General features: G+C 46.4%; 1 protein-coding gene across 2 annotated transcripts in view; it reads left to right on the top strand.

Moving 5' to 3' along the window:
• LRIG1 (leucine rich repeats and immunoglobulin like domains 1) overlaps positions 1-12,402 on the top strand; it is a 125,737-nt gene that overhangs the window by 73,420 nt on the left and 39,915 nt on the right. For both annotated transcript variants that reach the window (XM_030924438.1, XM_010360827.2), the window contains 2 exons: positions 9,003-9,140; positions 11,236-11,379. In XM_030924438.1, the coding sequence (XP_030780298.1) occupies positions 9,003-9,140; positions 11,236-11,379 (282 nt within the window). The remainder of the gene's footprint in view (positions 1-9,002; positions 9,141-11,235; positions 11,380-12,402) is intronic.

Genomic DNA, 12,402 nt, shown 5'->3' with positions numbered 1-12,402 from the left:
GGAGAGCCTCTCGGATGGGCTAGATAGGGTCACGCTTCCCTGGGCTTGCATCCCGGCTCCTCTTGCTTCCCAGCTGTGTGACCTTGGACAAGCTCCAGCGGACCTCTGAGCCTCAATTTCTTCAATTGCCTAAGTATAGTTGCTTCTCAACTGACAATGGAGTTACGTCCAGTTAAACCCATCCTAAGTTCAAAATATCATTAAGCAAAAAATGCATTGAATACCCCTAACCTCCTGAATACCACAACCTAGAGTAGTCTACCTTAAATGTGCTCAGAACACTCATATTAGCCCACAGTTGGGAAGAATCATCTAACACAAAGCCCATTTTATAATAAAGTGGTGAGTATCTTGTGTAATTTATTGAATACTGAGTGGAAAACACAATGGTTTTATGGGTACTTGAAGTACAATTTCTATCGAATGTGTATAGCTTTTGCACCATTGTGAAGTCAGAAAATCGTTAAGCCGAACCATCGTAAGTCAGGGACTGCCTATAGAAATGATAGTACCTACCTTGTTACATTGCTGTACGAAGGCATTGATGCTTTGCCTGGGATCTGCTATATACATGATAAGTGTTCATTAATTGGTCAGCTGTTCAGAGGTAATAGAGGTGTGGATCTTTTTGGGAGCTGTGCGGTTAGTTATATTAAAGGAGTGAAAATCATGACCACTTGGGTTTGCATGTAGCATTGAAAACATGGATAGGTTCCCGAAGGTGGAATGCCTGGTTGAGCGAGGGCAGCAGACAGGTTTCCATGGCATCAACTATCAACCAGGAGGTGGGAGGGCTTCCCTGCAGGGGTTTGAATGCCAGCTGTTTCCTCTAACCTTCATGGAGTGGAGACCTAGAGAGGGTATCTTAGACCAGCAGGCTACGTCTGGAGTGGTGGGGTTGGTGGGGTTTGGTGGGCTTGGGTCAGGGATGTGGCCTCAGTTCCACTTGCTGTGGGAGTAGGGGTGGGGGGTGTCATCCAGATGCTGGGGAATCTATCAGATCTCTAGCCACCCTGAATCCTGCAGAAGTTGCAGTCTGGGATTTGCTTTGAAGCGTGGGGTCTTCCCAGTGGCTGGGTTTGACGCTCTCCAGCTGGAGCAGGCTGCTTTTATGCTTGAAGTTAAGAGTGAGAGCTCTGAGTCAGCCCTTGGTTCCTGAGAGGGGAGCCAGAGCTGCCTGTTTGCATTGAAGTATGTCAGAAGAGTAGACAAGAACCAGTCATTAATATTATTTATTCTTTCTTCCAGAGCACCTCCTACAGACTAGATCCTTAGCCTGGCTCTGATGACACAAACATGACTACTAAAAACAAGAACTCATTTTATTGAGCGGTTGTTACATGTCAGGTCATATCAGCCTATGGGGTATATGAACTTCACACACCACTTTACAGAGGGGGCTCTTCTGAGGCTCACACCTGTGAGTGGGATAGCTGGGATTTGAACCTGGGCGGGGAGACACTCAAAGCATATTGTTCCACAGTGCTGTGCCATGTTCCATAGCAGGAAGAACTCGTTGACCTTGAATGGAATTGCCAGAGTGCACAGACACATCTAATGAGTGAGGCTCTTGCCCTGTCAGGGAGGGGATGCAGAGTTCTGCAGGAGGGGAGAGCTTCAAAGTCAGCTGTCCTGAGCATGAGGCATTCAGGAAGGGTATAGGCAGGGTCCTGGGCTACAGTCTAGAGCAGAGACAGATCCCAGAGGAAAAGGTGGCAAGGCTGCAACTGGTGGCACACACTCGGAGCCCCAGATACTTGGGAGGTTGAGGTGTGAGGATCTCTTGAGCCCAGAGGTTCAAGTCCAGCCTGGGCAGCATAAGAAGACCCCCATGTCTTAAAAGTAAAATAAGAAAGAAAGAAAAGGTGATGTGTGTTCTTCAGCCTCTGGAGCTGCCCTGGACTCAGTACTTTTGCAGGACACTTGATGAACTCTTCTCTCCTCCCAATCCTGAGTCCTGATTGAACTCATCTGCTTGCGTGGTTTGCTTCTGCTTAAATGCCGGTGAGTCTGAAATCTGTGTTCAACCTCAGCCCTTTTGAATTCAACATGTGCTCTTTGTGGTTCCTTCAACAGATATGTATTGAGTACCCACTATGAGCCTTGCATTGTTCCAGTGGCTAGAAAGGTAATAGTGGACAAAGCAAACATTTTCTCCATTGTGGTGCTGCATCTTGGTGGAAGAGAAAGTGTTAAACTAGAAATAAGCAAACACTGAGGCTATTAGATGATAAATAATTAGGGCTAATTTAGAAAAATTAAGCAGGCAAGGGTGTGGAAAGGGTGTGTGTGTGTGTGTGTGTGTGTGTGAGTGTGAAGGGGTTTGTGGTTTTAGAGAAGGTGGCCTGGGAATGCCTTGGTGAGAAGGTGACATTTCAATGAAGACAGAAGGAAGCGAGGGCATAAGACAAGTGTCTGGGGAACAGCATTCCAGGTCGTGGGAACAGCAGGTGTGAAGGTTGTGAGGCCTGACACGTCTCCAGACCAGTGTGAGGCAGAGCATGCAAAGTGGAGGAGTAGGAGGTGAAGTGCGTGTGTAGCAGATCACATGTGCCTTGGAGGCTATGAACAGGACTTGGGAGACACAAGAATCATCATTTGAGATTAGACAGAGGAGTGCTGTGAACTGACTTGCATTTTGTTTTAATTTTTTTTTTTTTGAGACGGAGTTTTGCTCTTGTTGCCCAGGCTGGAGTGCAGTGGCATGATCTTGGCTCACTACAACCTCTGCCTCCCAGATTCAAGCAATTCTCCCGCCTCAGCCTCCTGAGTAGCTGGGATTACTGGCATGCGCCACCACGCCCGGCCAATTTTTTATTTTTAGTAGAGACAGGGTTGCTCCATGTTGGTCAGGTTGGTCTTGAACTCCTGACCTCAGGTGGTCCGCCCAGCTCAGCCTCCCAAAGTGCTGGGATTACAGGCGTGAGCCACCGTGCCTGGCCTTGTTTTAATTGTGAATTGTGGTAAAATACACATAACATAAAAGTTACCATCTGAAGTATTTTTTAAAATGTAGAGTTCAGTGGTGTTAAATGCATTTATGTTGTGCGACCAGTCTCCAGAACTTTTTACCATCTTGCACAACTAAAACCGCATACCCATTTGGTATGGTTTGGCTGTGTCTCTACCCAGATCTCATCTTGAACTGTAGCTCCCACAATTCCCATATATCATGGGAGGGACCCAGTGTAAGTTGGTTGAATTATGAGGGAGGGTCGTTCCTGTGCTGTTCTCATAATAGTGAATGAGTCTCATGAGATCTGATGGTTTTAAAAACGGGAGTTTCCCTACACAAACTCTGTTTTTGCCCGCTGCCATCCATGTAAGATGTGATTTGTTCCTCCTCACCTTCCACCATGACTGTGACGCCTCTCTAGCCATGTAGAACTGTGAGTCCAATTAAATTTCTTTCTTTTGTAAATTGCCCAGTCTTTGTGTCTTTATCAGCAGCATGAAAACGAACTAATACAGTAAATTGGTACCAGTAGAGCGGGGCACTGCTGAAAACATACCTGAAAATGTGGAAGCGACTCTGCAACTGGGTAACAGGCAGAGGTTGGACCACTTTGGAGGGCTCAGAAGAAGACAGGAAAATGTGGGAAAGTTTGGAGCTTCCTAGAGACTTGTGGAATGGCTTTGATAAGAATGCTGATAGTGATAATGAACAATAATGTCCAGACTGAGGTGGTCTCAGATGGAAATGAGGAATTGTTGGGAACTAGAGCAAAGGTGACTCTGGCTATGCTTTAGCAAAGAGATTGGCAGCATTTTGCCCCTGCCCTAGAGATTTGTGGAAGTTTGAACTTGAGAGAGATGATTTAGGGTATCTGATGGAATAATTTCTAAGCAGTAAAGCATTAAAGATGTGACTTGGGTGCTGTTAAAGGCATTCGTTTCAAAAGGGAAACAGGACTTAAAAGTTTGGAAAATTTGCAGCCTGACAATGCAATAGAAAAGAAAATTCCATTTTCTGAGGAGAAATTCAAACTGGCTGCAGAAATTTGCATAAGTAATGAGGAACTGAATGTTAATCACCAAGACAATGGGGAATATGTCTCCAGGGCATGTCAGAGATGTTTGCAGCAGCCCCTCCCATCACAGACCCGGAGGCCTAGGAGGAAAAAGTAGTTTTGTGGGGCAGGCCCAGGGTCCCTGTGCTGTGTGCAGCCTAGGGACATGGTGCTCTGTGTTCCAGCTGCTCCAGCCATGGCTGAAAGGGGCCAACATAGAGTACAGACCATGGCTTCAGAGGCTGGAATCCCCAAGCCTTGGCAGCTTCCATATGGTGCTGAGCCTGCAGGTGCGCAGAAGTCAAGAATTGAGGTTTGGTAACCTCTGCTTAGATTTCAGAGCATGTATGGAATACCTGGATGCCCAGGTAGAAGTTTGCTGCAGGGGCGGGGCCCTCATGAAGAACCTCTGCTAGGGCAGTGTGGAAAGGAAATGTGAAGAACCTCTGCTAGGGCAGTGTGGAAAGGAAATGTGGTGTGGCCCTCATGAAGAACCTCTGCTAGGGCAGTGTGGGAGCCCTCATACAGAGTCCCTACTGGGGCACTGCCTGGGGGAGCTGTGAGAAGAGGGTCACTGTCCTCCAAACCCCCAAATGGTAGATCCACTGACAGTTTGCACTGGATGCCTGGAAAAGCCTCAGACACTCGATGCCAGCCTGTGAAAGCAGCTGAGAGGGAGGCTGTACCCTGCAAAGCCACAGGGCTGGAGCTTCCCCAAGACCATGGGAACCCACGTCTTGCATCAGTGTGATCTGGATGTGAGACATGACTGCCCTGCTGGATTTTGGACTTGCATGGGACCTGTAGCCCCTTTGTTTTGGTCAATTTCTCCCAGTTGGAATGGCTATATTTACCCAATACTAGTACCCCCATTGTATTTGTGAAGTAACTAGCTTGCTTTTGATTTTACAGGTTCATAGGCAGAGGGACTTGCCTTGTCTCAGACGAGACTTTGGACTGTGGACTTTTGAGTTAATTCTGAAATGAGTTTCAAGACTTTGGGGGACTATTGGGAAGGCATGATCGGTTTTGAAATGTGAGGATGTGAGATTTGGGAGGGGCCGAGGCAGAATGATATGGTTTGGCTGTGTTCCCACCCAAATCTCATTTTGAATTGTGACTCCCACAATTCCTATGTGTCATGGGAGGGACCCAGTGGGAGGTGATTGAGTTATGGGGGCAGGTCTTTCCTGTGCTGTTCTTATGATAGTGAATGAGTCTCATAAGATCTGATGGTTTTAAAATCAGAAGTTTTCCTGCACAAGCTCTTTTTTTTTGCCTGCTGCCATCCATGTAAGACATACGTGCTCCTCTTTGCCTTCTGTCATGATTGTGAAGCCTCCCCAGCCATGTGGAACTGTGAGTCCAATTAAACCTCTTTCTTTCATAAATTGCCCAGTCTCAGGTATGTCTTTATCAGCAGCATGAAAATGGACTAATACACCATTAAACAACAGATCTTCCTTCTGCAGTCTCCCCGGGCCCTGGAAACCACCATTCTACTTTCTGTTTCAATGACTCTGACTACTCTAGCTACCTCACATAAGTGGAATCATACAGCATTTGTCTTTTTGTGACAGGCATCTTTCACTTGGCATCATGTCCTCAATGCTCATCCATTCAGTAGCATGTGTTAGAATTTCTTTTCTTTTTAAGGCTGAGTAATATCTCATTGCATGTATATACAACATTGATGGACATTTGGGCTGTTCCACCTTTGGCTGTGGTGAGTAATGCTTCTATTAACATAAAGATACATATGTCTCTTTGAGGTCTGCTTTCAGTTCTTTTGATACACAGAAGTGGAATTGTGGGATCATATGGTGCTCCTCTGTTTAATTTTTTGAGGAATCTGCATCCTGTCTTCTTCTGCAGGTGCATCACCGTTTTACATTTCTACCACTGGCATACAGGGTTTCACTCTTTCCACATCCTCACCCACACTTGTTATTTTCTGTTTGTTTTTTTCTCTGTTTGTTTTAATAGTAGCCATCCTAGTGGGTGTGAGGTGACTTCTCATTGTGGTTGTGATTTACATTTCCCTAATGAACAGTGATGTTGATCATCTTCTCATGTGCTTGTTGGCCATTTGTGTGTTTTCTTTGGAACAATGTCTATTCAATTCTTGGCTCATTTTAAAAATCAGGTTGGTTGTGTTTTGTTGTTGAGTTGTAGGGGTTCTTTGTATTTGGATATTAGCCCCTTATCAGAGATGTGATTTGCACATGTTTTCTCCTATTCCATGGGATGCCTGAAGTGACTTATTTTTAACAGATCCCTTTGGCTGCTGGGTTGGGAATAGACTGTAAGTGGGCAAGGATGGAAGTTCTAGTCAGTAGCCCATGAGCATGGTTATCTTCCATTTCCAAACTAGAACATTTTGAATCATTATTGATGCCCCCAGTTGTCATCTCCAGCCCCCACCAGGGCAGGTATCTCAAGGTAGGATGCTGAGGTTGGGAGGAGAAAGGTGGGGAGAGGCCAGCAGCTTGGTTCAGAGGGTGGAGCCAGTAGGGTGGGCAGGACCTAATCAGAGGGTCTCTTGTGCCTGTCTCTCTGTATTGCCGCCATCTGTCTTCTGACCCACTGTGGTATCCATTCCCAACTTGTTAGCTTGGCCTGCGAGGCATTTGCTGTTGTGGTCCTGCCCACCCTACCAGCTCTGCAATCTGATCCAAGCTCCTGGCCTCCCCCAACCTGTCTCCTCCTGGCCTCAGCTTCCTACCCTCAGACACTTGCCCCGGCACCTTGTGCCAGGCAGAGCTGGACACTCCCTTGCTCCTCTCACAGACCCTGCTGCTGCGGCCCTCACTCCCATACCCCCTTGTCTCCCATCTCCACGGCTGCCTCTTCTGCTAAGTGGGGAACTTTCCTAGGGGGTGAAAGAGACTTGTCTTCTGCACAGGATCCTTTATGCAGAGTGGGGCTCGGACTTTGTTTGATTCAGTGAATGAAAAGACTGACAAGAAAGAAGCAAAAGGTACCAGACCACAGACAAAGACTGAGGAGACAGAGGAGGAGGTGAGGGAGAGGACAAAACTGGCGTGGGAGAGATGTTGGGCCTGCAGCCGTCCCACAGCTTCGCAATGTAAGGCCTCACCCCGTCTTTGTGCCCTTCTGGGCTGGTGGCGCCTGGCCCTTCTGTCCAGCGCAGACCCTTTTCCTGGCTCCCTGATACCGTATTCACAGTTCCTGGATAAGATTCAGCTATGTCGCCTTTATTTCTTGTTCTTTTTCTTCCTGTACTTTACATAATAAAGGTTTTCTTTTCTTTTTTCCTTTGGAATCAGAAAACTGAAGAGAGTATCTTTATTAAATAACTTAATAAAGAATTCAAAGGGAGTGACTTTGGGGGCCAGAGGGGAGAGGAAGGGAAGGGTACTTTCATGCCGGGGAGGTTCCGTGGGCAGAGTTGCACCCTTGGAAATGGACTTTTGAGTTCAGGGCCTGGGAGACTCATGAAAAAAAAACAAAGGAGTCCATGAGAAGCCCCAGAGCTTCTGGGAAAGAGGTCCTTGTTTATGCCTGTTGGAACTGATTTGGTCAAGTGTTTGTTTAAAGGAGATGCCACTTGGTAAGCGACGCCTGGCTTACTTGTGTTGCGTTCAAGAATGCTTTGATTGGCCGGAGATGCTGACACTGTTTACTCAGAACTGGCTCGAGTGTGAGTGCCTGGAACCTAGAGGCCCAACGCCACCACCCAGCAGATTCCTAAGTGTCTAATATTGAAGTGAGGGCTGCAGTGGTTTGACTCTGCCGGGCAGCGCCAAACCCACCACGGGGCAGTTAGCTACCTCTAGCCTTGGCTAGCATTTGTCTTTCTCTTGACTAATAACTGTTGCTTTTTTATATTGTGAGTTTGACAGAAAGTAGATTAAAAGTGCACACAGGCCAACTGTGGTGGCTCACGCCTGTAATCCCAACATTTTGGGAGGCCAAGGCGGGTGGATCACGAGGTCGGGAGATCGAGACCATCCTGGCCAACATGGTGAAACCCCATCTCTACTAAAAAAAATTTAAAAATTTAGCTGGGTGTGGTGGTGCGTGCCTGTAATCCCAGCTACCCGGCAGGCTGAGGCAGAAGAATCGCTTGAACGTGGGAAGTGGAGATTGCGGTGAGCCAAGATGGCGCCACTGCACTCCAGCCTGGCGATAAGAGTGAGACTGTCTCAAAAAAAACACCACACACAAGTTATGGTGGAACATTTCCTCTCTTGGGAGGTGGTGACCACTAAACATTTACCTTCACATTTGCCACATGCTGTATGTGGTTTTAGGCTGGATCGTCCCTATCCCTGAAGTGATGGATTGTGGCCCCATCTTCCAAATGAGAAAACGGAGGCACAGTGCTTAATACTAATGGTAGAGTCAGGAGGTTCAGGGGACTCGATTTCAATTAGACCCAGCAGTGAGCTCCTCTTTCCCATTTTAGATTGTCAGGATTTTGTCATAATCTTAATTTTTTTTTTTTTTTTTTTTTGGTTTAAATCCTCTGTGTCTGGTACATGGTAGGTGTTGGTAAAATGTGAGGTGTGTAATGATGTGTTAAACTGGATTAAAGTGAACTCTGGGCTGTGGTGCCTATGGCTCTTGTAAGTTATGAGGCGGGACTAGGTCTGAAGGTGATGGGTGAGAGTTGGACTGGAGCTGTCTGGCTACACACGGCACATCCTTTATGGTGAGTGCATCCATGGATTCTGGTCAGGTCATGCTGGTCTCACGTGGTGTTTGGTGTCACTGCTGTGTTGCCCTTGGAGAGAGAATGCTAGAAAATAGAACTTTGACAAACTTGCCCCAGATTAAAAATCTGATACTCTTCTAGCACCTGGCCAGCAGGTAATAACTCGATGGGAAAAGAAATAGGAGATCTCATTTTTAAGAGTGTCACTGCATTATAGTTGTATTGCAGTGGTGGGGGGAACAGGAATACTAGTTTCTTGTAGTTACTTTGCAAAAAGAGATGCTCAAGTCACCTCCCTTGGTGTGTTTCAGGCAGCACAATAAGATTCGCAGCGTGGAGGGGAGCCAGCTGAAGGCCTACCTTTCCTTGGAAGTGTTGGATCTGAGTTCGAACAACATCACGGAAGTGCGGAACACCTGCTTTCCACATGGACCGCCTATAAAGGAGCTGTAAGTGCCTTTGTTCAGCTACCTGTGGCTGGCCCTTTGTGTCCAGGCAGCTAACACCTTTACCGGCACCCAGTTCTGGACACAGGAGGGATGCTTCCTTCCCTTCTCAGCCATGGCTGGGCCAAGTCAGTGGGGATGGTGTGGACCTTCCCTGAGCAGGGCAGGGGTGGGGCCTGTGCATAGAGCACGTCCAGATCTGCAGCATTATCCTGACATTACAGGCAGACAAGGGACAGAGGCAGGAAGAGGTTACTTAGCCTGTCCAGGGGACTCAATGCTCCAAGATGAGAGTCTAGGACTCAGGTACAGGTGGATCTTGACCACAAAGCCTGCTTTCTTTCCCATTTCCTTGGCTGCCTCTCAGAAATGCTTCCAGAGAAGATTCAGGGAGGATGGTTAGAGGATTCACTTTGGAAGCCTGTTTGACAAGGCTTAGCTTATCAGTGCTTATCTTTCTAGTGTCATGCACTGTAAAACAAGTCATTGGGTTTATTTGGGGTAGGGAAGTTACTCTATTCTGTGGGTTTTTAGCACCTTTTAGGTTTATCTGTTTCTCTTTTACCCATTTTAATGTCCCATCTCTCACACACAATGGATGGTAGACAGGAAGGAAAAAGGAAAAAAAGTTAAAACCTACTTAATCAACTACTTGTTGGTAGGAAAAGTGTTACTCTGGGAAAGAAACTGCAACCCCAGGCTAAAGAGACGTTTTCTAATTCCAGGTGAGTTTTTATTCCCTGTATCATTATTGTTCCAGAATTAACTTTGGAAATCATTTGCAAAGCTAGTTTAGGGGTCATTGTGACCCATCTTTTCAGGGAGGGTGAGATTTGGCACATGGATTTTCCAAGTAAAGACTGCAAGGAGAGGAGTGATTTCTTTCTTAGCCTGCATCAGGGTGCCAGAGTTGGAAACAGGAGGCGTTGGCTTTTGTGAAGCCTCCAGTGTGAGCCCTCAAAAGATGTCCATGTGACATCACTTTGCTTGGGACAAAGAAACCATAACTGCTACAGTAAGTTGCCCTGACCTCTCCCTGCACGAAAGCGGGAGGGACTTTCTATTTTGGCAGCTATCGGGTGATATATCTTCATCACACAGGCTGTTCTTTAATCTGGGGTGTTGAGAACAAACAGTTCAGGCCTATTTGCAAAGAATCCTTCTGTGCCCTGTGCTAGGCCACTGCCTGCTGGAGAGACAAAAAGTGCCTTGCTCCCTTCCACCCTCTGTGGTAGAAAACCCGCTCTGGTCTTTCTCCTTTTCACTTAGGCCAGAAGAAGCAGCATTTGTTTGGGGAAGGCAGAGGAGAGGTGTTGGAGACCACTTCTCACAGGAATGCTGTATTGTTCCTTCTTGTACTTTCTTTTCTTTTTTATTGCTTGATATAATTTGCATACAGCAAGATGCACAGATCTGAGCTGCAGACTTCTATGCCTTTTGAGAAGCAGTGTCTGCCTTTCTGTATTGTCACAGGAGGTGCCCTGACTTAATCACGCTGTAAGTGTAGGTACCATGATGTATTGCTTGTTTTCTGAAGGGATTCTGCACAGGTCTCTGCGCTAGAGTGTTTGAGGCATTTAAAATTACAGAAATGAATTAGTTTGTGTTTATAGTGTGTTATGTAATTTATATAGCAAGACCCATTTCAAAATTAAAGGCTATTTCCCTAAATTATTAAATCGACACTGACCTTGCCTTTTGATTGATTTTCTGCTTTCTAGGACTTTTCACATCAACCTTGGGCACTGGGTAGTGAGAAGAGTCCTGCAGGTGGCTCCTGACACAGGGCTGGTATGTCAGTAGACATGGAGGTGTTTGAATTTCACTCCCACCCTCTTGGGGTGGCCCAGCAGCTTCAAGGACAGTGCGTTTTCAGCTAAACCGGCCTTGCCCTCAGGGCTTAGGTGCACAGTCCTAACACCTGCATCGTTCTAGCTCCCCATCCAGAGCCTGTGGCTGATAATCATCTTATTGGAAACCTGTCCCGCTGGTGTCTTAACTTATCTTCCCAACTCAGACCCAGAGTGATCTGGTGTCTCTAATGAAATGAGGAAGGCCTTTGACCAACCACCACATTTTCTTTTCTGAATCATTCCAGCAACCTGGCGGGCAATCGGATTGGCACCCTGGAGTTGGGGGCATTTGATGGTCTGTCACGGTCGCTGCTAACTCTTCGCCTGAGCAAAAACAGGATCACCCAGCTTCCTGTAAGAGCATTCAAGCTACCCAGGCTGACACAACTGTGAGTACAGAAAACTACATTTTAATTAAGGCTAGCCAAACTTTATGGAGGCCAAATTTCCCCAAGGACCTCGTACCAAACGCCACCCTTTCCTTGCTCCCTTTGGTAAAGCTCTCCATAAATTACCATTAATGGCAGCACCTCATAAAAGCAAATTCAGAGCTGGGTCTGGTGCTGTGGCTGCCTCAGCTTGCTGAGAAAGAGATCCACTGAGTTTGCTTGTCTTCCCTCGTGTTTTCCAAAATGGAATCAGGAATCCTGCTGCCTAGCTGATGCTGGCTAATGCTGAGGCTGCATGGGTTTGGGTTCTTATTTATCTTAGATGTTTTTCTGTATTTTTAAAAGATACCCATAAAATCTGTACCTTGGACATGGTGGTATCCTACACTTCTCGAACAGTTTGAGAGGATGTTAGTGTAGCCAGAGTTAGTAAGCAAAAGACAGGCCTTTGTTTTCATCTGTCTAAATCTAACAAGGTAGTTGATTTATTGTTTCTTTCTCTTTCTTTCTTTCTTTCTTTCTTTCTTTCTTTCTTTCTTTCTTTCTTTCTTTCTTTCTTTCTTTCTTCTTTCTGTCTGTCTTTCTTTCTGTCTGTCTTTCTTCTTTCTTTCTGTCTTTCTTTCTTTCTTTCTGTCTGTCTTTCTTTCTTTCTTTTGATACAGAGTCTCATTCTGTCCCCCAGGCTGGAGTGCAATGGCATGATCTCAGCTCACTGCAAGCTCCGCCTCCCAGGTTCACGCCATTCTCCTGCCTCAGTCTCCCAAGTAGCTGGGACTACAGGCGTCCGACACCACGCCCGGCTAGTTTTTTTGTATTTTTAGTAGAGATGGGGTTTCACCGTGTTAGCCAGGATGGTCTTGATCTTCTGACCTTGTGATCCGTCTGCCTTGGCCTCCCAAAGTGCTGGGATTACAGGCGTGAGCCACCATACCCAGCCGATTTATTATTTTTTTGAACAATTTAATTGTTTAGTTTACTGATGGAAGGCTGAGTACCCTTCTAGAAGGCAGAGTTTTAGATTCA

The sequence above is a fragment of the Rhinopithecus roxellana genome, chromosome 1 (assembly GCF_007565055.1).
Source record: "Rhinopithecus roxellana isolate Shanxi Qingling chromosome 1, ASM756505v1, whole genome shotgun sequence".
In the NCBI taxonomy this organism is placed as follows: domain Eukaryota; kingdom Metazoa; phylum Chordata; class Mammalia; order Primates; family Cercopithecidae; genus Rhinopithecus; species Rhinopithecus roxellana.
The sequence above is the reverse complement of the archived record's forward strand: the minus strand, read 5'-3'. Positions and strand labels throughout refer to the sequence as shown.